Raw genomic sequence first — 19,431 nt, 5'->3', positions numbered from 1 at the left:
CCCTGGGGTTCCTGAAACCCTCAGCTAAGTTGATCCACCCGAGTGATAGGCTTCGCATCGAACATTCAAGTCGGACAGATGGAGGCAGATGTAGAAACTGAGCAATCGGGATTGCTCGACAGGGCAGAGTCGGACAAGAGTGTAGATCACTCAACAGCAAATGACGAGAAGACCAAAAAGTTGGAGAAAGAAAAAAAGACAGTGACTGATCGTACACGGTAGATCCGAGTACACAGACTCCTTTTCCCTTCATATATCTGGGACCTTCTGCCTGATCTTTCTTTTTTTTTCTTGCTTCTTATTTACTTTGAATCTTGTCTTCACTGCCTCAAGTTCTTTCCTTTTGATCTTCTTTGGTGTTGCGTGCATTCTACACACCTTCCCCTCCCCCACCATGTCTGCTCGTCCCCAGAACATTGGCATCAAGGCCATCGAGGTCTACTTCCCTTCCCAGTGTGTCGACCAGGCCGATCTGGAGAAGTACGATGGCGTCAGTGAAGGAAAATACACCATTGGTTTGGGTCAGACCAAGATGAGCTTCTGTGATGACCGCGAGGGTATGTTTATTTTATTTTATTTTATTTTTTACTCCGTGTGGTGCCCAAGGCGAGCTCCGCTAACCCCTGGCCAGACATTTACTCTATGGCCCTGACCACCCTTTCCTCCCTCATGCGCAAGTACAATGTCGACCCTAAGTCCGTCGGTCGTCTTGAGGTCGGCACCGAGACTCTGCTGGACAAGTCCAAGTCCGTCAAGTCGGTCCTGATGCAGCTGTTTGCCCCGCACGGCAACACCAACATCGAAGGCATTGACACGGTCAACGCCTGCTACGGTGGTACCAACGCCGTCTTCAACAGCATCAACTGGGTTGAGTCGTCCGCCTGGGACGGCCGTGATGCCGTCGTGGTTTGCGGTGACATTGCTCTGTACGCCAAGGGTGCTGCGCGCCCCACTGGTGGTGCCGGCTGTGTGGCCCTGCTCATCGGCCCCGATGCCCCCATTGTCTTCGAGCCCGGTCTGCGCGGCTCTTACATCACCCACGCCTACGACTTCTACAAGCCCGACCTCACCAGCGAGTACCCCGTGGTCGATGGTCAGTTCTCGCTCAAGTGCTACACCGAGGCCGTCGATGCCTGCTACAAGGCCTACGGGTCCCGTGAGCAGACGCTCAAGGCTCAGCAGAACGGTGCCAACGGCACCGACGAGTCCAAGACAGCGCTGGACCGCTTCGACTACATCCTGTACCACGCCCCGACGTGCAAGCTGGTGCAGAAGTCCTACGGTCGTATGCTCTACAATGACTACCTGGCGAACCCAACGCACCCCGCTTTCGCCGAGGTGGCCCCGGAGCTGCGTGACCTGGACTATGAGAAGTCTCTGACCGACAAGGTCGTTGAGAAGACCTTCATGGGTCTGACCAAGAAGCGCTTCGTCGAGCGTGTGCAGCCCGGTCTGCAGGTGGCCACCCAGTGTGGTAACATGTACACGGCTACCGTGTACGCCGGTCTCGCCAGTCTGCTCAGCAACATCACTTTCAGCCCTAGCGAGCCCAAGCGCATCGGTCTCTTCAGCTACGGAAGTGGCCTGGCTAGCTCTATGTTCAGTGCCAACATCGTCGGCGATGTGTCGTACATGGTCGAGAAGCTGGACCTTCAGAACCGCCTCAACGGCCGCACCGTCCTGGCCCCGCAGGCCTACGATGACATGTGCAAGCTGCGCGAGCATGCCCACCTGCAAAAGGGCTTCAAGCCGTCCGGCCAGGTCGAGACGCTGCAGCCCCATGTGTACTACCTGTCCGAGGTCGATGATATGTTCCGCCGCCACTACGAGGTCAAGGCGTAAAGCAGACCCATTATTCGATTTCTTTTGCCGTTGGATATGACTGTTTAGACGGTTCAGAAAGATTCCCCTCGAAGCGTTTCTTTTTCTTGTGTATAGACTCGGGCAAGGATGTACCAAGACCTGTTTATTTTCGATGAATATTACGAGATAACCAAAATCGATTTCTAATAGTTTGGTCTATTTTTTGGCATGAAACACCCTCGAGCGATTCTACTTGCGTAAATTGCCTGCTAATTATGGGGCATTTTCTGTTTCTACTGACGCCGATCTCCCGGCGCGTATCTGAGACTCGATACATCGTAGCCGCCGACTTCTCCCCATCACACTGGCCCACCGTCCATCATTGGACCTCCCCCCTGCTTCAATTCGGGTTTCTCATGGGTCGCGGGTTTCCCCCTTGATCTATGCACCTCTCAGGAACCAGAGCTATTTTTGTATAGCCCCGCCGCGGCGATTCCTGAGGCAAAGGAACTCCTGTTCCCCCCCGGTGCAGGTATCTCCCGCTAATTACCTGGGAATCGCGGACCTAATTGTTGCTGAATTTAGAAGTGTTCGAGGATCTTGCATCAAACTATCCCCGACAAGGCATCTGACGAACTCCCGACGTCGCCGATGCAAAATATAGCAACACTTTAACGCGCGACTGTCCGCTGAAACTGCACTATTCCTCGTCCGGGTCGTTTCAAGTGTGCTGTCGCGCGACCTCCTCAGGCACAATGTCGGCAGTTTCGTGTTTCATCGCGTGGCAGCTCTCTGGATCGGAGACTAGGATCCCAAAAAAAGAACCTGAATCTCCTGGTCGTCACAATAGATTCGCTTCTCCATGTTTCAGGTGTATTTGGATCGGCTTGGGTTCGTCAGTGGGCCCTGTTCGCTTTTCTATATGCATGCTTGGCGGTTTGAGCCTTCTGATCGAGCAACATTTAATATCCAAGCATTCGCCTGCTGGATGATGCTTCGGTTTCTTCACGCGAAGAAGTCTTCACTTTTTGAACGACTTGATTCCATCCTCAACCGTTCTTCGCTCGTTGTTGTCCCCTGTGATATAGACTGTGCGAACTTGGTGGTTTCATCATGTCTCTGGAATTCGCTCGCTATCAGCCAACTACTCCGCCGGACATCCCTGTCGAGGAATACCTGGGGTCTGGCCATAGTCGCAACGCGTCCACGTCCTCCATCTACTCTGGCGAGTCATCCCCGTGGTCCACCGTGACGGGAAACACTAGCCCGAGTACGTCGCCAACCCGCCACCATCATGGTCCGGCTCTTCTACCCAAGATCCGACCCCAGGACGTCGTGATTGAGCCAGTGTCTGCTGGTGGACCCCTTCGTCACCGCCGGGTCCTGTCGAACACCCGGAACCCTCCTGGGTTTGTTCCTTATCCACACAGCCGGCCACCGGTCCAGCGACATGGGATTGAGGCTGCAGACCACTTGACTTTGGTGTCTCCCATCTCGCCGGTGCCAATGACCGGGCAGGGAAGCTACCCAGCCTTATCGTCTCCGGTGACTATCACCCCTCCGCATAAACGCAAGTCGGCCAGGGGCCATTCTCGCTCGGTATCTACCTCGAGCATCGACGAGGCCACTTTGAGTCGGTATGGGTATCCTACCTACCGACAATTGCTCAAATATGTGCCGCAGGTGCAGACACAGACCTCTCCATCCACCCCGGTCACATCAGCACCCCCAAACATCGTTGTGCATCCCTCATACTCGCAACGACCCGCTGCTCAACAAGCTCCCGTGCACGCGCAGCACCCATTGGTAGTACCCATTCCTCCGTACAACTATCATCAGGTGTCGAGCGCACAGCATTCGCCCGTGGCGTTGCTCAGCCCTCAAGAAGATCTTAAATCACCATCCACAAATCTGCTCTCGTACTTGACGGCACCCACACAAGCAATTAACCTGGTTCGCAACGTGAGCGTTGTTCCCACGCGTGGCATGCACGATTATTTCTGGTGGGACATCCGGAATCTGCGCAGCTGGACATCTTTTTCGTTCGCGACGTTCGACTCAATCCACGGACTCACCAAGCTCCTGAAGTTTGAGATCTTCGGGAGCCTTGCTCCTCCCGCAGCAGTGGCCCCGACGCGTCTGGCGCCAGACTCCGAGCCTGCACTGGTGAATCTTATCCGTGATTTGTATGCACCGCGGATCAATGCTGCCCTGGCGGTTTCGCAGGGCTCAGACCATCTTCAACTCTATGCGGCGCCAGACGTGCGCAACACCGGACACAAGAATCACGGGCACCCGCATTTTCTGGCCAACTACATATCCGACACGGAGCGCACGAGTGCTGGCTTGCCGCGCGGCCGATTGGTCGGCATCGTCAAGAGCTTCGACCGCTGGAACTCGGGTATGCGCAATGAGGCGCCGCACCGCCGCGTCGAGTATTTGAATGGGTTGGCCCACCTGCAGCGGTGCATGCGCGAGCACTCATGTCGATACGGCTTCATAATGACGGAGATCGAGCTCGTATGTGTGCGTGCCGGCTGCGACGATGGTGATGATGTCCCATACTTTGGGTACTTGGAAGTTGCCGCCCCGATCCCAACCAAGACAGCCGGCACTCACCCGCGCGCAGCACGCGATGGCCTGCCTCTAGCCACCCCCATCAGTGCCCGGTCGTTCTCCACCTCGTCCTCATCCTCGTCATCATCCTCGTCGTCATCTTCTTTCTCCCACCATGACTCACCGGCCCTTGAGCTAGACCCCGCCGACAACAGTCTTGGAACTCCATTGACCGCAAGCCTGGGGCTGTACTTTCTGCTTATGCTTTCCAAATCCGTTCCTTTGCCCGCCCAGCCCTCCGCCCACCTCAACGTTGGCGGGCCTGGCGCGCTCACGCGCCAGCGCATTCTCGCGGTCCCCAAGGACAAATGGATCCCCGAGCCACAGATCGGAGAGCGTCGCGACGCCAAGCGCGTCCGTGGCTGGGTCTGGCCTCAGGATGCTTGGCACCGTCGGGAGGGCGGCGGTGTTCCTCGCTCGAAACCGGGTGAGCCCAAGCCGAAGAGGTGGCATAAATAATTGCCTGCAACGGGAGGAGGCGTATTATTTTTATGTTGAAGGCGTTGATGCTCGGTGCTTTTGGGTGTTTCTTTTATCTTGGGATTGGTCTTTTCTTTTCTTTTCTTTTCTTTTCTTTTCTTTTCTTTTCTATTCCTGGTGGCAGTTATTGTTTGTCTATTCCCCCTTTCTGTTCAATAATAATGTAATTATTTTGCCAGTGGATTCTTTTCTTTTATTTGGATATCATGTATCTTCTATTATCTTTTTTCTTCTTCCCCTCTTTCTCTATATCCTTCACTAATTTAACCACTGGTCATTGATATCTTATCCCACAATGTTGAGCAGAATACAAAACAGTCCCGGTGGATCCCCCAAGGTCCTCATACTCTGACAGCTCCTGATTGACGGCCCGCACAGTGGGCCCCTGATTGCCGCTTGGGATATTGATCGTGTGTGATGCAAGCAAGCCCTAAGGACCTTGGGGGAGGGAGTACCTCGATAGCCAGCTTATGCTGAGGACATTGCAGGAGGGCGCAGTGTGATGAATTATGGATCATAGAAAAAGGCCCAGTCGTCCGGATCGGCAGGTTGTTTTTGTAAATTATATCTTTTTTTTTTCTCATCATACTCGAGCGAACTTGCCGCGAAAGAGTGGTTATATTTTTTTTCTATATGTTACTGATTGTCGTGCAATTCATTCCTTTGCTATTGAATATAACCCTCATCCAACACCCACGATGCCCTCACCTCCCGAGATTCGTGATGTGATTATCATCGGCGCCGGACCCTGCGGTCTTGGAGTCGCCGCCCGCTTGCATGAAGAGACTCCGTCGGTGATGTTCACGGACGAGGAACACCAGCGCTACCACTGGATCAAGAAGCACAGCGGACGAATGAACCTGGTCCAGGCACGACGCAGCAAGATGAATGGCGTGCGAGCCGAGAAATGGAACGGAAATAGCAGCAGCGGCAGCTGCAAGAATGGATCCTGTGATACAGACAGACACCGAAGAGGCTCGACCGAGTCCGACTCATCGGTGCCGTCGTTGTCATCGTCGACGTCGTCATCATCCTCGGCATCTGTCTCCACGCTTGTCCTGGATGGCTCTGGCGACCGCTGGATGCAGCGCTGGAACAATGCCTTCCGCACACTGGAGATCGAGCAGCTGCGGAGTCCGATGTTCTTTCATGTTGATCCCGGGGACCGCGATGGCATGTTGGCCTACACACAGGAGGTGGGTCGAGAAGAGGATCTGTGGGAGATTTCTGGGTGTGTGGGCAAGGAAATGAGCAAGCATAAGAAGAAGAAGAGACGACAGGGGGGCAAGCAACAGTAAGTGACTTTATTGATTTATTTAGGGCTTATCAACCCTGCTTAAAGGAGAAACCCAGCTAACATCCCATCTCAGAACCATAGGCGAAGTCGAGATCGACGAGCGAGACCGCAAAGACTATTTCTCTCCCTCGACGGGCCTCTTCGCCGACTACTGCTCGTCCATCATCAGACGATACAGCCTCGACGAACCGGGCCAGATTCTGCAGCGCGAGGTCACCGATCTCTCGTACGACTACCTGCCCAAGGGTTCCGATATACCTGCATCCAACTCCAAGATCTTTACTGTCACCACGTCCACAGGTGACAAGTTCTACAGCCGCGCTGTTGTGCTCGCTATCGGTGCCGGCGGTGCCAGCGTGTCCAAGATCTTTCCCTGGAAACCCACGAGTGAGGCTGAGGGCGCGGCGGCGTGTTGCCACAGCATGGAGATCCGGTCGTTTCCCAGCCCTCATGTGCAGAGAAAGATCCAGCGTCGGCAGGAGACCAATGTTGTTGTTGTGGGAGGTGGGCTATCCTCGGCGCAGATTGTTGATATGGCGGTGCGGAAGGGTGTTAGCAAGGTGTGGTTTCTGATGCGGTCAGAACTGAAGGGTATGTTTAGTTTTCTTTGCATGACAAACTTGAGTTCTTCAAGACTAACAGTTATAGTCAAACACTTCGATATCAGTCTGCCGTGGATGGGCAAATTCAAGAACTGGGAGAAAGCAGCGTTTTGGTCTGCAGACACCGACGAAGGTAAGTAAGCCCTGACCCCCGTCACAAGTTATGCTGTCAACCGACTCAACACTCACAACGACGACAACAGAACGTCTAGAAATGATGAAAACCGCCCGTAACGGGGGCAGCATCACACCCCGCTACACGAAAATCGTCAGACAGCACGCCGCGCGCCACCGCGCCTCAATCCACTCTTGCACCGTCATCCAAAGCCACGAGTACAATCCGGACACCCAGACCTGGACACTGACCACCGACCCGCCGATCCCGAATCTGCCGCCTATTGACTACATCTATTTTGCGACGGGGGCGCGCGCCGACATCAGCGAGATGCCGCTGCTGAGCCGCATGCACAACCAGTACCCGATCGAAATCAAGCAGGGTCTGCCCTGTCTCACGGATGATCTAATGTGGCGGCCGGATGTGCCGCTGTTTCTGACGGGCCGGCTAGCAGGTCTGCGATTAGGACCTGGGGCGCCGAATCTCGAGGGCGCGCGACTTGGTGCGGAGCGGGTTGCGTGGGGGATTGAGGAGGTGCTGGAGAAGAAGAAGGATGTTTCTGGGGAGTGTGAGGGCTTTTGTGGACTTGGGAATCGGTATGAGTCGTTAAGATTAGACGACTGGGAGGATTGATTTGCTATATACATACAAACATACATTCATACATGCTTCGCAATAGTCCAGAGATGCATGTACTTCTCTCCTGATGTGCAGATAGCTTGTCGGTTGTACTTCGGACGAGCATAAAGTGAATTCCTGAAGAATTCTCCTAGCTCTTGCTAATTCCCATTTGAATGGACTTTCTCTCCCCATTCCTCCCTGCATTCCCGAATTCTTGAATCCTATATCCCCGATGTGGGATGCGCGAAAAGGGCAAGAATGTATATAATCCCTTGTTGGGCTGCAGAATCCATGCTTTGCTTGTTTTCCCTGATCTATAAAGCACCTTGGTGCCATGGAAATACTTGTTATTGTGAGGTGTTCGAGGAATCGCTGCATCGCACACCATGGCGCCAGCCACAGACTCGGAATTGACGGTTCTTCCAAACAACACTAACAAGACCTGGGTCAAGGATAAGGGCCTCCGGAAACTGAATCTGGGGATTGGGTTGATCTTTTGTTCCGCCGCGACATCGGGGTACAATGCCAGCTTGATCAATGGGCTTCTCGTGCTGCCCGAGTGTAAGATACCCTGATTTGCAGATCCAATCCAAAAACCCCAAAAGATCATTAGGCTAAGAATTGATATAGTCCGCGCGCTCATGGCCGGGCTGAGCCCGAAACTCCTCGGCCTGGTCATCGCCTCCGCTTCCCTGGGCGCCATCATGTCCTACACGCCTGCGTCCTATATCGTCGACATCCTGGGCCGGAAGACGGGGATTGCCATCGGATCGATTCTGACGATCTGCGGCGCCGTGATCCAGGTTGCCGTCCCCAAGCAGTGGGCATTCTTCGGCACTCGAGTCCTCGTTGGAGTTGCCATGGGAGTATCACAAACCGCAGCACCTTTGTTGGCCACCGAGATCGCGCACCCGCGCCAGCGCCAGACCGCTACCGCGCTATACAACTCAACCTGGTGTGCCGGGTCGATTACGTCGGCTGCGGTGACGTTTGCCACCTTGAGTGTGTCTGGCAGCTGGTCGTGGCGGATCGCAAGCTTGTTGCAGATATTCTACCCCATCGCGCAGCTGATCGGCTTGCTATTTTTGCCGGAAAGCCCGAGGTGGCTGGTGTCGAAAAACCGGAAGGATGAGGCGCTGGATATTCTCGCGCGGTACCATGCCAATGGCAAAGCCGATGATGAGCTCGTGCAGCATGAGTTCCAGCAGATCTGCAGTAGCATCGGCGCGGACGCAGACTTCAAGCCCCGGCCCTGGAGTTCTTTTTTCTCTTCGAGGGGCGATATCCATCGTCTGGCGATTTGTATATTGGTGGGATTCATGCAGGAATGGGCGGGCAATGGTATGACCACAACTATGCATATGCTGAACCACTCAGAGCAATCTTCTGACAATTTCAACAGGCATCATCACCTACTACCTTTCGCCTATCTTGACCTCCATCGGCATCTCCAATTCCAGAGACCAAGCAGCCGTCAACGTGAGTCTGCAGGCTTGGAATCTCTGTTTGTCGGCAGCAGGCGCCGTCGCCTCGGAGCGATACGGGCGACGCATCCTGTGGCTGCTAGCAACAGGAGTGATGCTGTTTTTCCTCAGCATCATCACAATTTTCGCCAGCCTCTTCACTGAGCGACACATCACACCCGCGGGCATCGCCGTGGTCCCCATGTTCTTCCTTTTCTTCTCTGCCTTTGACATCGCGTATGCACCGCTGTTTATCGCGTATCCGGCTGAGATTCTCCCGTTCCAACTTCGCGCCAAGGGCCTGGCGATCACGCTCACCATGGATTCAGTGGCATGTTTCTTTAACCAGTATGTCAACCCCGTAGCGTTCACCGCGCTTCAGTGGCGATACTATATCGTCTACGTGGGGTGTCTGGTTGTGTTCTTCATTTTGGTGTATTTCCTGTTCCCGGAGACCAAGGGGAGGTCCCTGGAGGAGGTGTCGATGATTTTTGAGCGGAAGCAGGTGCTCGAGGAGAAGCGTGTTGCGGTGGATTCGGAAAAGAAAGGGGGTATCTTTGCAGTGTGATGGCATTTGGCGGTTTTGTGGGTCATATAGATCTGTAAATTAATATTTGCTGGCAGTTAGGAGGCAGTCGGCTTAGCTGCTAACTGGCTTCTCTTGGAGAGGCATGGTTAGCTCCACATCAGAGTATAATTGACTGAAATATCATCATCGAATTCCATTCATCTGTTGTTTTGTTGAAGAGTGTATACTTGGACGTGGGCCAATCAGCGTGTACGCGATGTTGCTGATTTCTCCCCGCAGCTGGTGCAACACTCGCTCTCTCTCTTTTTCTTCGCTGCCTCGACTGACCTTCAGGTCAGACTTGTGTGTTCGAGCATCCAGCTTTCTCAAGTAGTCAGTGGCCCAGGTAATTCTTAATTATCCCGGCCACTAGTTCGTGGACTGGTCGCAACATGAAGGAACCCCAACCTGCGTTCGACGTGGGCACCCCCGTCGCATCCACCCCCAAGCAGCTCCGCTTCCTGGTGATCGGCGCCGGGTCTCGCGGAAACGCATACAGTCGCGCTGTCACAACCGCAACACCCGGGGTGATTCATGCCGTGGCCGAGCCGCACGAATTCAAGCGGCGCGAATTCGGCCGGAACTATATCTGGGGGCCGGATGGCGTTCCTGGGGATGGACAGGAGTTTGCCGACTGGCGCGAGTGGGCGCAGTGGGAGGTCGAGCGACGGAAAAATCGCCCGACACACGACGACGGTGATGGAACTGCTACGTCGCCAGTTGGCGTGGATGGGGTCTTTGTTTGTACACTGGACGAGACACATGTCGAGATTCTGCAGGCGATCGCACCGCTGCAGCTACACATCCTATGCGAGAAGCCACTGGCTTTATCGCTCGACGACTGTTTGACCATCTACCGAGCGTTGCAGCCACCGCAAGGCGAAGCAAGCCAGCCCTCGCCGCCGTCGACGATCTTCTCAATCGGTCATGTCTTGCGGTACAGCCCACACAACACGCTCCTGCGCAGGCTCTTGCTAGAAGACCGCGTCATCGGAGACATCGTCTCTCTGGAGCACTGCGAGCCCGTGGGCTGGTGGCACTTTGCCCACAGCTACGTGCGCGGCAACTGGCGGCGTGGCACGGCAGCAGGCGACGGGTCGCTGCTCACCAAATCCTGCCACGACATCGACTTCATCCTGTGGCTGCTGTGCTCGCCGCCATCCCTCGAGGCTGCGCGCACCCACGGCCACTCGCCGCACTTCCCGCGCACCATCTCATCGGCCGGGTCGCTTACGCAGTTCCGGCGCGCGCGCAAGCCCGCCGCCGCCGGCTCTGCCACCAACTGTCTCGCCTGTCCCGCCGAGCCCGACTGCGGCTACAGCGCCCGCCGCATCTACCACAGCCGCCACCTGGCCCGCGGCCACACAGCCTGGCCCGTGGATATTGTGTGCCCAGACATTGAAGACGTGTTCCGGGGCGCAGGCGGGCCCGACGCGGCCGAAGAACACCTCCTCGCCCGACTCCGCGAGGACTACGACCGCGCCCACGACCCGGACGACACTATTGCCTCGCGGCCCTGGTACGGCCGCTGTGTCTATGAAGCCGACAACACGGTCTGCGACGACCAAGTCGTCACACTGGCCTGGGACGACGAGCCAACCGCGCCGCACCGCCTCGCCAAGACCGCTTCTTTCCATATGATCGCCCCGACCGAGAAGCAGTGCGAGCGCCGCGGCCGCGTGTATGGCACTGCCGGTGAGATCGCGTACGACAGCCGCTCGATCTCCGTCTATGATTTCCGCTCGGCGCAGACCTCCGTCATTGACGTGCCTCGCCCGCCCCCCGAGGAGACCGAGTCGCATGGCGGCGGCGACTATGGGCTTGCGCGCCAGTTTGTTGCCGCTGTCGATGCTGTGGTTAATGGTGCGCTCGATATCGAGACGGCTCAGGCTCTCTTTGTGGGCTGTACTCTTGAAGAAGCGGTGCGGAGCCATGCCGTGGTGTTTGCGGCGGAGGAGGCGCGCCGCGAGGAGAAGGTCGTGCGGTGGAGTCCGTGGTGGGAGGAGAAATTGAATGCTTCTGCTGCTGGCACGGCATGAACTTGGCGGGCTTTTCTTTTTCTTTTCCAGGTTGTTTCTCTTTTTTCCTTTTTTTTTTTGGGACGATGTGATGAATGCTACGAAGTCATGATTGCAAGGATCTAATCAGGTCATAATTATCTACGCATAAATCCTACTAAGGTACCTCTGAATTGAATGAAACCAGGTAATCCGGTTTGATTCCACGCTATCATATTCGTTTCTAGCTTCGGGTTCATCGTTTCGTCTCTTCTCTCGTATCCGGTGATTTCCCATCCAGCAGGTCACACAAGCTTCTAGGTCTTGACATCGGGCTCCTCGCGGCCAACATACTCCTTGAATTTGAGCAGCGACAGCGCCAGGGCAATGTTATCGGCCAGGTACTCCTGAGCGCTGAGACCGAACTTGGAGCGATCGCTCTCGTAGCGTTCAACGTATAGCCGGATGGTGGCGCCGCTGCTGCCGGTGCCGGACAGACGGACGACGATGCGGCTGCCATCGTCGAACTTGGCGAACAGGCCCTGGTTCTTGGCGACGCTGCCGTCCAGGTCGGTGTAGGCGAAGTTGCCGGCGTCGACGACCTTGCGAGCGGCAATGGTCGAGCCGACGAAGGAGTCGCTGGCGACCAGGTCGGCCAGCGTCTTGACCACCTTGTTGGCACCGTCGCTGTCGACGTCCTCGTAGTCGTAGCGCGTGAAGAAGGTGCGACCGTAGGTCTGCCAGAACTCGTTCTGGATCGAGGCGATGCTGGGCGTCTCGTTGGGCTTCTGCTTGGCCACGCCGGCGATGATGTTCAGCCAAGCAACGATGGCCCACACGCCGTCCTTCTCGCGGATGTGGTTGCTGCCCGTGCCGAAACTCTCCTCACCGCAAATGGAGATCTTCTTGTTGTCGAACAGATTGCAGAAGAACTTCCACCCTGTGGGCACCTCGTAGCTCTGCAGGCCCTGGGCCTCGGCCACGCGGTCGACGGCACCAGCGGTGGGCATGGACCGCGCCAGACCATACACGCCCTGCTTCTGGAACCAGGGGATGAGCTTGGCGTGGTGCGCAATGATAGCCAGGCTATCACCGGGCGAGACAAAGGTGTTGGCGCCGTAGATCATGTTGCGGTCACCGTCACCGTCGCTAGCGGCACCAAAGTGCACGCCATTCTTGTTGACGGCCTCGACCAGCTCGTGTGCGTACACGAGGTTAGGGTCCGGGTGGCCGCCGCCAAAGTCCGGCTTGGGCACGCAGTTCATGGTGCTGCTGGCTGACAGCCCGAGCTCCTTCACGAAAATGTCCGTACCGTACGGGCCCGTCACGCCGTGCATGCCATCAAAGAGCACCTTGAAGTCCTTGTGTGTGCTGAGGAAGTCCTTGATCAGATCAAAGTCGAAGATCTCCTTCATCATGGTCACGTAGTCGGCCGTCGAGTGCACCACCTCGACCTCGAGCGGGCCGTAGCTCTTGGAGCCGATGCTGGAGGTGTCGACATCCGGGATCTCGGCGTATTTGTACGAGGTCAGGGACTTGGACGCCTCGAAGATCTGGTTGGTCACCGTCTCTGGGGCCGGGGCACCGTTGGCCAGGTTGTACTTAATCCCGAAGTCGTTGTCGGGGCCTTCAGCACAAGGGTCAGTCAATCGAACGCCGCGATGGGACTTCAGTGTTTCCGTTCACTCACCACCGGGGTTGTGACTGGCCGTCAGCAGGATTCCACCGGTCGCCTTTCTCACGCGAATGAGGTTGCTGGCAGCCGGGGTACTGAGAATGCCATTCTGCCCGACCAGCAGCTTCTTGACACCGTAGGCGGCACTGATCTTGGCGATCTTCGAGATCACCTCGTTGTTGTAGAAGCGACCATCACCTCCAATGACGAGGAAGGCACCCTCAACACCCTCGGGGATCGACAGGAGAATGCTGGTGATGAAGGATTCGGAGTAGTTGGGCTGCTGGAAGACCTTGACCTTCTTGCGAAGACCAGAGCTAGAAGCGCGGGGTTAGCGGGGCAATTTGACCAGGGGAAGAGAAACCACGTACGTCCCCGGCTTCTGGTCAGCAAAGGGCTGGATAGAGACCGTCTGGACGGACATGATGAGATGGACTGAACTGAAGAAGTGGGGGAGGAAGAAGGGGAAGAACAGGAGGTTCACCGACTGTTGATTAGAGGGGCTTTGGCGTCATGTGTTTATCATCCCACTTTACGCCACTTTTCCAACAATAGCCACTCTATTTCAACGGGCTGTTGAGTTTACTCCCTGAGTATTTGAATGTGTACAACTAAGGTCAATTGGAAAAAAAAATCCGACTCTCAATTCCTCCCAGCTCTCCCCGCAGACGTGGAGGCAACAGATAGTCCATTGCGTATGTTGCCGTGCGACGCAGTCTTGTCGGGATTGCAACAGGACATCCATGGATGTTGACTATGTACCTAGTAAGATAACAGGTGGTAGACGGTCACACGAAGACTATCCATAGTCTACAGTCCCAAAATTCGTCGGGCTAAGCCTAGTGAATAGAGAATCCGTTTCACGCAAACAGCTTCTCCCGATAGAAGCGCATCTCGGCAATACTCTCCAAGATATCGTCGCGAGCCAGATGAACCTCGCGCTTCGGCGGAACCTGCTGCAACAGCTCCTCAGAGCCCCAGCGACGCGCCGCCTCCTTGATGGTACTGACATCCAGGATCCGGTAGTGCAAGTGCTCCAGAACCCGGGCATAGGGCCCGCGCGCCAGAAACGCCTTGTCAGCGTGGACACTGTTCCCGGCCAGCAGGGCGGAGCGCGGCGCAGGCACATACCGCTGGATGTAGGCGAGGAGGGCAGCGGCTGCTGCGGACGGGTCGGTGGTGGAGTCGCGCACGGCGGCTGTGAGGCCCGTGCGGCCGTGGGTGTCGATGCACCACGGCGACATGGTGGTTAGCAACGACTCGGGCTGGTGGATGACGGTTTCGAAGCCGTCGGGCTCGAGGAGATTCAGCTGTGCGTCGGTGATAAAACAGCAAATCTGCAGGATCTGGTCTTTTTCGGCATCGAGGCCCGTCATCTGGATAGGAACTGATGAATATCTGGTCTCTTGATTCTACCAAGGGGAAGCAAGACTGCGCAGAATCATACCTCACAGTCAATCCAGACCAGGGGTTCCGATGAACGTGCGAGCGGCATGGTCTTCGGGTGTGCGAGCACGGATGGCTGCAGATGCTGTCAATTGATTTCTGGATTTGCGGACGCGGGCAGAATCGCTGACTTGGTGGAGAAAGCAACCGCGCGGGCTCCAAATCTTTGGTCTGCTCCAGACGGATACTGACGAGAGGCGAAAACATCGGACCCCCCGAGCAAGCATTTGGGGGTTGGGGAGGTGCAGGAGAAACCCGGTGAACGGATATCAAAGCTGCTTAGAAATGTGACGAAACATACCCAGGTAACCGGGCCTACAACTACAAGACTAGATATCTGAATCTACTATATCCGGTTTTGTTCCTAAACAAGCTGCCCTCGCAGCCACTGTATTTTCCCTTCAAGATGCTGGGGCTGTAAATTGTGGACATGACGGCGTAATCGTAGAAAGGAAAGGGAGGCGCGCGCTGGAAAAAAAAAAAAAACAGACCAACTAAACCTCACAGCTCCTCGTCTTCTTTCTTGGGTGACACGGCAGACTCCTCCGACTTGAGCTTCTCCCCAAACGACTCAGAGCTACCAGTTTTCGCATCACTGGGCCCAGCAGATCCTAGAACCTCGTTGATCCTCCCCGATGATTCGGCAATTCGACGCCGCAGGGCATTTTCATCTTGCCCCGACACACTGGCCCGTTGCTTTTTCAGCGGGCTGCCGAGAAATCCATCTGTCGGGTCCCCAACAGGCTGAGATGGTTCCAAAGGTCCAGCACCCGATGTAGACCCCTTCGGTGGCGTTGTCGATCGCTCAGTTGCAGGAGGCGTAGTACCCGCAACCGGGGTCCCGCTGGAGTTAGCAGAACTGTCTGCGGTAGGCTCGGCGGAGTGTTGACGCTTGAGCTGTGGCATTGTTAATAAGAAGGGAAGGGCGAAGCCCAGCAAGAGAGGGGATTGCCGTGACACTCACCCGAATCTTCCGGACGCCCTCGGCGAGCTCCCCTTGGCGTCGAATATCATCCGGAGACAGGAACCGATCATCATCCTGAGCTTCTTCGTCATCGGCCTTGCCAAGGATGGGATTATCGGTGTCATCGTCATCACTGTCCATATCATTCTCGCCCTTGTTGCCTTTCTGCGCCCGGGTATCATGATCTCGGAAATTCAAGAACCCAACGGTCCCGCCAGGCTTGAGAGGACCCAGATTTGAAAAGTCGGCCTGTAATGATTTTCGCTTGGTAGCGCCGGGAGTGTCCTGCGCTTTGGGGTCTTTCAAGATGCCCATCTTCTGCAGTTGCCCTGTAAATCCATGGGGTTAGAACCTCTCCCAGGTAAGCAAAGAATGGGGCGGTACTCACGTTCGCCGCGATACATGAAAGTAAAAATGGCGTAAGGCTTGTCAGTCGGGTCGATCCCGGTGACTGTCTGCGTGCTGATGGTTTTGGGATCCAGCGATTTGGGCTTCGCGAAGCTAGTGGTATGGTCCACATCGGCATCGCCTCCACCGCTGTTCCCCTGACCCCCCTCCTCATCGTCATCATGTGCGTCGAATTGCGGCGAATACTCGCCTCGCTTAATCTCGCCCGATGCCAGGACCCGGAACAGGGCCACCTTGATCTGGCCGGCGGTTTCGGGAATAGGGTCGTCATCATCCGAGTCGGAAGACAGGTCCTCATCCGAGACGTTTTCCAACGGTGCTTGCTCATCATTGCCGTACCGCATGATACCCTTGGATTTTGCGGGGTTGTTGGCTTCCATTTCCATGGCACTGAGACCCTCGGACTCGCGTTTGGCGCGCCGCTTCTCGATCTTTTGCCGCCTTCGCTCGATCTTGGCCGCGGCATCCTTGCCCTCCAAGTCTAAACCGTTAAGCCAGCGCTCCAGACCGACCTCGCGGAACAGAAATTCACGCTCGGCGATGCCGCCGCCCTCGGATCCCGGCACGCTGACCCAGCGCGAGTTGACCCAGGTTTCTTCGCCGCGTCGCAGCAGTGTCGCCACTTCCTCCTTTTGTCTGCCATCAAAATAAATGTAGGCCGCCACCGTCTCATTCGGCGAGTTGGTCAATGCCTGGTAGGGCGCGACCGCCCCGGTGTATTGGCCGCGTTCACAGGTCTGGCCTGGTAGTCCCCCCCACTACCTTCGGTTTCGGCGAGGGGCAGTCCGGGCTGGGTTTGGGTGTCGAATAGGGTACATCCTGGGCGGGATTCAGGAGGGTGATGGAGATGGCGAAGGTCGACTGCTCCGGCTTGCCCGTTGAGGAGTCGGGGAGTTTGGGTGGGGGCACGGGAATGAAACATGCGATCCTCGAAGCCCGAGACTGGCGTTGGATGGAGTATTCGGAAATTGGCCCATCCGGAGTATGAATGCTCACAGCAAGCCCTTTGAAGCAGGGCATGGCGGTGGTTCAAGTGGGAAGAATTATGGCCGCACCGTGGGGAGACTGCAGGGGAAAAAAAAAGAAAAGACCGCCCCACTCCTTAAAAAAACGAAGATTGTTCCCAATCAGACAGAATAGTAGGGTGAGAGGGACCAAGTCCGACACAGTGATGCACTCAGCTTCTTCTTCTTCTCTCCTCTTTCCTCTTTTTTTAGGGTTGAGTCTTTGAGGTGGATGCGTAGATGGTAAAAGGAAGAGGGAGGCGGTCAGGGTAGTGGAATTCGACTCGTCAGGATTGCCCAGCAGCCCACAGTCACTAGAACCCACTGTAGCTGCTGGTATATGGGGAGGCTGGGGACGATGCTCGCCGCAAGGTCAATCGGCTTCGTAACGGGAAGATCCCGGGGGGTTGCACCTGGCCCCCCCTTCAGACTGCGGGTATCAGGAATCACACAGGACGAAGGTGCCTCATAGAAACCCTTCACGAAAAACCAAAATAGCAGAAGGTCCGGGGTGAAGCTAGGAAGAAGAGTGGGAGACCCCGTTTGGGCAGAGGAGGGGCGGGAGTGGACCAAAACATTCGAACCCCACGTGATACACCTTATTATTGCCCTCCGAGCACTACGTTCTTCTTCCTATCTCTCGACTCCCTCCCAGGACAATTTCCCCTGGAGATGCCCTGTTGTTTCTGCTATTTGATTCCGCACTAATACCACGGTCATTCCAGCTCTAAACCTTTGACTCCTCACACTTCTGACACAACTATCCCACTCTCTCGGGAGAAGTACCCACATCACCTGATTGCCGACCATGGATCAGTGGGAGCTCCAGCGTGGATAGGGTGGATCGAAAAGGTGTTGAGAATTGACCAAAACCGTCTAGCCAGAGCATCCGTGAATTCCACATGTCCAGATCGAAGGCTCAGCTCATATACCGAGTGTTGACTCTTTCGTAGGTGTCCGTACTTGGGCTGAATATGCATATCATTGTCCTGACACCTTAACCCTAGTTTTGTACCCCAGTAACGCGACAGAACTCATCGAAGAACGACACCATATCCAAACGGTCTCCCTCCTTGCATAAACCGAATTTCATCAACTTTCTCTTCTTGCCATTCAAGCGTGTCCCAAACTTATGCCATAAAAGCTTGTCAGTCTCCTCGGAACTCAGGCCAGGGCTGCCTCCTGGTGTTTCGCTTTCAACCATTGTCGCTTGCCACAATTTATCATGAGCGTTTTGGTAACGTAGAATAGCATATTGATCGGCAACCAGCCATGTCATCGTAAACGAATAAACATCTGATTTCACGGGCTTATATTTGAGCCCGTGATATGCCTCTAAGCACCGGAGAGATTAGCTCTTGTACTTCCACGGGGAAGAAAGAAGGTTACCTGGAGGTGATAACCCCTTGTCCCCGGAGCACTGTATTCATTGGACTTCCGTAGATCCACAGCAAAATCCCAATCAATCAAGTAGACTCTCCGGAATCTGATAACCATATTTTCGGGCTTCACATCCCGATGAACAATTCCCATACTGTGAGCGTCCAATAATGCCCCTCCAAAATTCCACATCGCCCAGTCTCTATTGAATCGCTTGTTTTCTGATAGAGCTGTGAGCATATCCAATCCGGCTCTATCCATCACCTGGACCGATTGCTTGTTACCTGGGTCCCAGAATATTTCCAGGTTCCGCAGGATCCAACGACTGCCGATTTCGTCAGCAAGCAGGGACTGATCGACTCCACGACCTCCTTGTGATATCTTCACTGCCACTCGTCGTGGCAGATTGATTTTCAACCCCAGGGCCCTGTTTCGTGGTGTGTCGTAGTACTTCAATTGGCCCATCCAGACTGATCCTTGACCCCCCCCCCCCCCCGCGCCCAATTTCTCCGCGAGTGAGACCGACCCCTGGTTTTGCTTTCCAGGCGGAAAGAGATATTTAGGCCGAGGCACCTGCATGACTTTCTCCGCTAAGTCATAACAATGGGACTTAGGGGGTGCGTTTTCTGCGCGTCGAACAAGCGAAGGCGCGCCATCGAGGGAGTTTCGTGGAACGAATTCATTACCGTCGTCAATCTGGGAAAGGGGGAGGTTCTCTTCTGGGACCGGAATAGAAATGACTTGGAGAACGAGTAAGGAATAAACCCCCCATAATACCAGCCGGAGATAGAAAAGGTGCATGATAGAGGATGATGGATGGGAGGATGGGCGTGAAGCAATCAAGCGAGTAAACAACCTTGATGAAAATGAGTCCCCCGTGGACATTTCTAGAAATTGGAAAAGCAGCTTTGGTTTGAATATTGCCCAGATGTCAATCCGCGATTGACAATGGGGGCCACTCGAGGCCAAGGATATCAATGTATAGAAACAGC

The 19,431-nt window shown here is 55.3% G+C and overlaps 9 protein-coding genes across 9 annotated transcripts; 5 read left to right on the top strand and 4 right to left on the bottom strand.

Moving 5' to 3' along the window:
* Positions 1-394: 394 nt before the first annotated feature.
* On the top strand, positions 395-1,842 carry erg13 (hydroxymethylglutaryl-CoA synthase; the record flags this gene model as incomplete). Its single annotated transcript, XM_056655381.1, has 2 exons — positions 395-557; positions 632-1,842. The coding sequence occupies 2 exons, from the start codon at positions 395-397 to the stop codon at positions 1,840-1,842; spliced, it is 1,374 nt and encodes a 457-aa protein (XP_056510994.1).
* Positions 1,843-2,916: 1,074 nt separating this feature from the next.
* NUU61_004798 (uncharacterized protein) lies at positions 2,917-4,878 on the top strand (the record flags this gene model as incomplete). The annotated part of the gene is made up of 1 exon (XM_056655380.1): positions 2,917-4,878. One exon carries the CDS (start codon positions 2,917-2,919, stop codon positions 4,876-4,878), a length of 1,962 nt encoding a protein of 653 aa, XP_056510993.1.
* Positions 4,879-5,597: 719 nt separating this feature from the next.
* On the top strand, positions 5,598-7,546 carry NUU61_004797 (FAD binding domain protein; the record flags this gene model as incomplete). The annotated part of the gene is made up of 4 exons (XM_056655379.1): positions 5,598-6,193; positions 6,270-6,787; positions 6,845-6,931; positions 7,002-7,546. The coding sequence occupies 4 exons, from the start codon at positions 5,598-5,600 to the stop codon at positions 7,544-7,546; spliced, it is 1,746 nt and encodes a 581-aa protein (XP_056510992.1).
* A 374-nt stretch (positions 7,547-7,920) lies between these two features.
* On the top strand, positions 7,921-9,565 carry NUU61_004796 (uncharacterized protein; the record flags this gene model as incomplete). The annotated part of the gene is made up of 3 exons (XM_056655378.1): positions 7,921-8,095; positions 8,165-8,875; positions 8,937-9,565. 3 exons carry the CDS (start codon positions 7,921-7,923, stop codon positions 9,563-9,565), a joined length of 1,515 nt encoding a protein of 504 aa, XP_056510991.1.
* A 392-nt stretch (positions 9,566-9,957) lies between these two features.
* Positions 9,958-11,604, top strand: NUU61_004795 (Gfo/Idh/MocA family protein; the record flags this gene model as incomplete). Its single annotated transcript, XM_056655377.1, has 1 exon — positions 9,958-11,604. The coding sequence occupies one exon, from the start codon at positions 9,958-9,960 to the stop codon at positions 11,602-11,604; it is 1,647 nt and encodes a 548-aa protein (XP_056510990.1).
* A 275-nt stretch (positions 11,605-11,879) lies between these two features.
* Positions 11,880-13,661, bottom strand: pgmA (phosphoglucomutase PGM2; the record flags this gene model as incomplete). Its single annotated transcript, XM_056655376.1, has 3 exons — positions 11,880-13,189; positions 13,253-13,554; positions 13,609-13,661. The coding sequence occupies 3 exons, from the start codon at positions 13,659-13,661 to the stop codon at positions 11,880-11,882; spliced, it is 1,665 nt and encodes a 554-aa protein (XP_056510989.1).
* Positions 13,662-14,097: 436 nt separating this feature from the next.
* On the bottom strand, positions 14,098-14,732 carry NUU61_004793 (oligoribonuclease; the record flags this gene model as incomplete). The annotated part of the gene is made up of 2 exons (XM_056655375.1): positions 14,098-14,613; positions 14,685-14,732. The coding sequence occupies 2 exons, from the start codon at positions 14,730-14,732 to the stop codon at positions 14,098-14,100; spliced, it is 564 nt and encodes a 187-aa protein (XP_056510988.1).
* Positions 14,733-15,184: 452 nt separating this feature from the next.
* On the bottom strand, positions 15,185-17,075 carry NUU61_004792 (uncharacterized protein; the record flags this gene model as incomplete). Its single annotated transcript, XM_056655374.1, has 4 exons — positions 15,185-15,580; positions 15,648-15,976; positions 16,036-16,747; positions 16,818-17,075. The coding sequence occupies 4 exons, from the start codon at positions 17,073-17,075 to the stop codon at positions 15,185-15,187; spliced, it is 1,695 nt and encodes a 564-aa protein (XP_056510987.1).
* A 1,319-nt stretch (positions 17,076-18,394) lies between these two features.
* NUU61_004791 (uncharacterized protein) lies at positions 18,395-19,240 on the bottom strand (the record flags this gene model as incomplete). Its single annotated transcript, XM_056655373.1, has 1 exon — positions 18,395-19,240. One exon carries the CDS (start codon positions 19,238-19,240, stop codon positions 18,395-18,397), a length of 846 nt encoding a protein of 281 aa, XP_056510986.1.
* Between the last annotated feature and the right edge of the window lie 191 nt (positions 19,241-19,431).

The sequence above is a fragment of the Penicillium alfredii genome (assembly GCF_028826965.1).
Source record: "Penicillium alfredii strain IBT 34128 chromosome Unknown utg000007l_segment0_segment0, whole genome shotgun sequence".
Taxonomy (NCBI): Eukaryota; Fungi; Ascomycota; class Eurotiomycetes; order Eurotiales; family Aspergillaceae; genus Penicillium; species Penicillium alfredii.
This window is presented reverse-complemented; position numbering and strand designations above follow the sequence as displayed.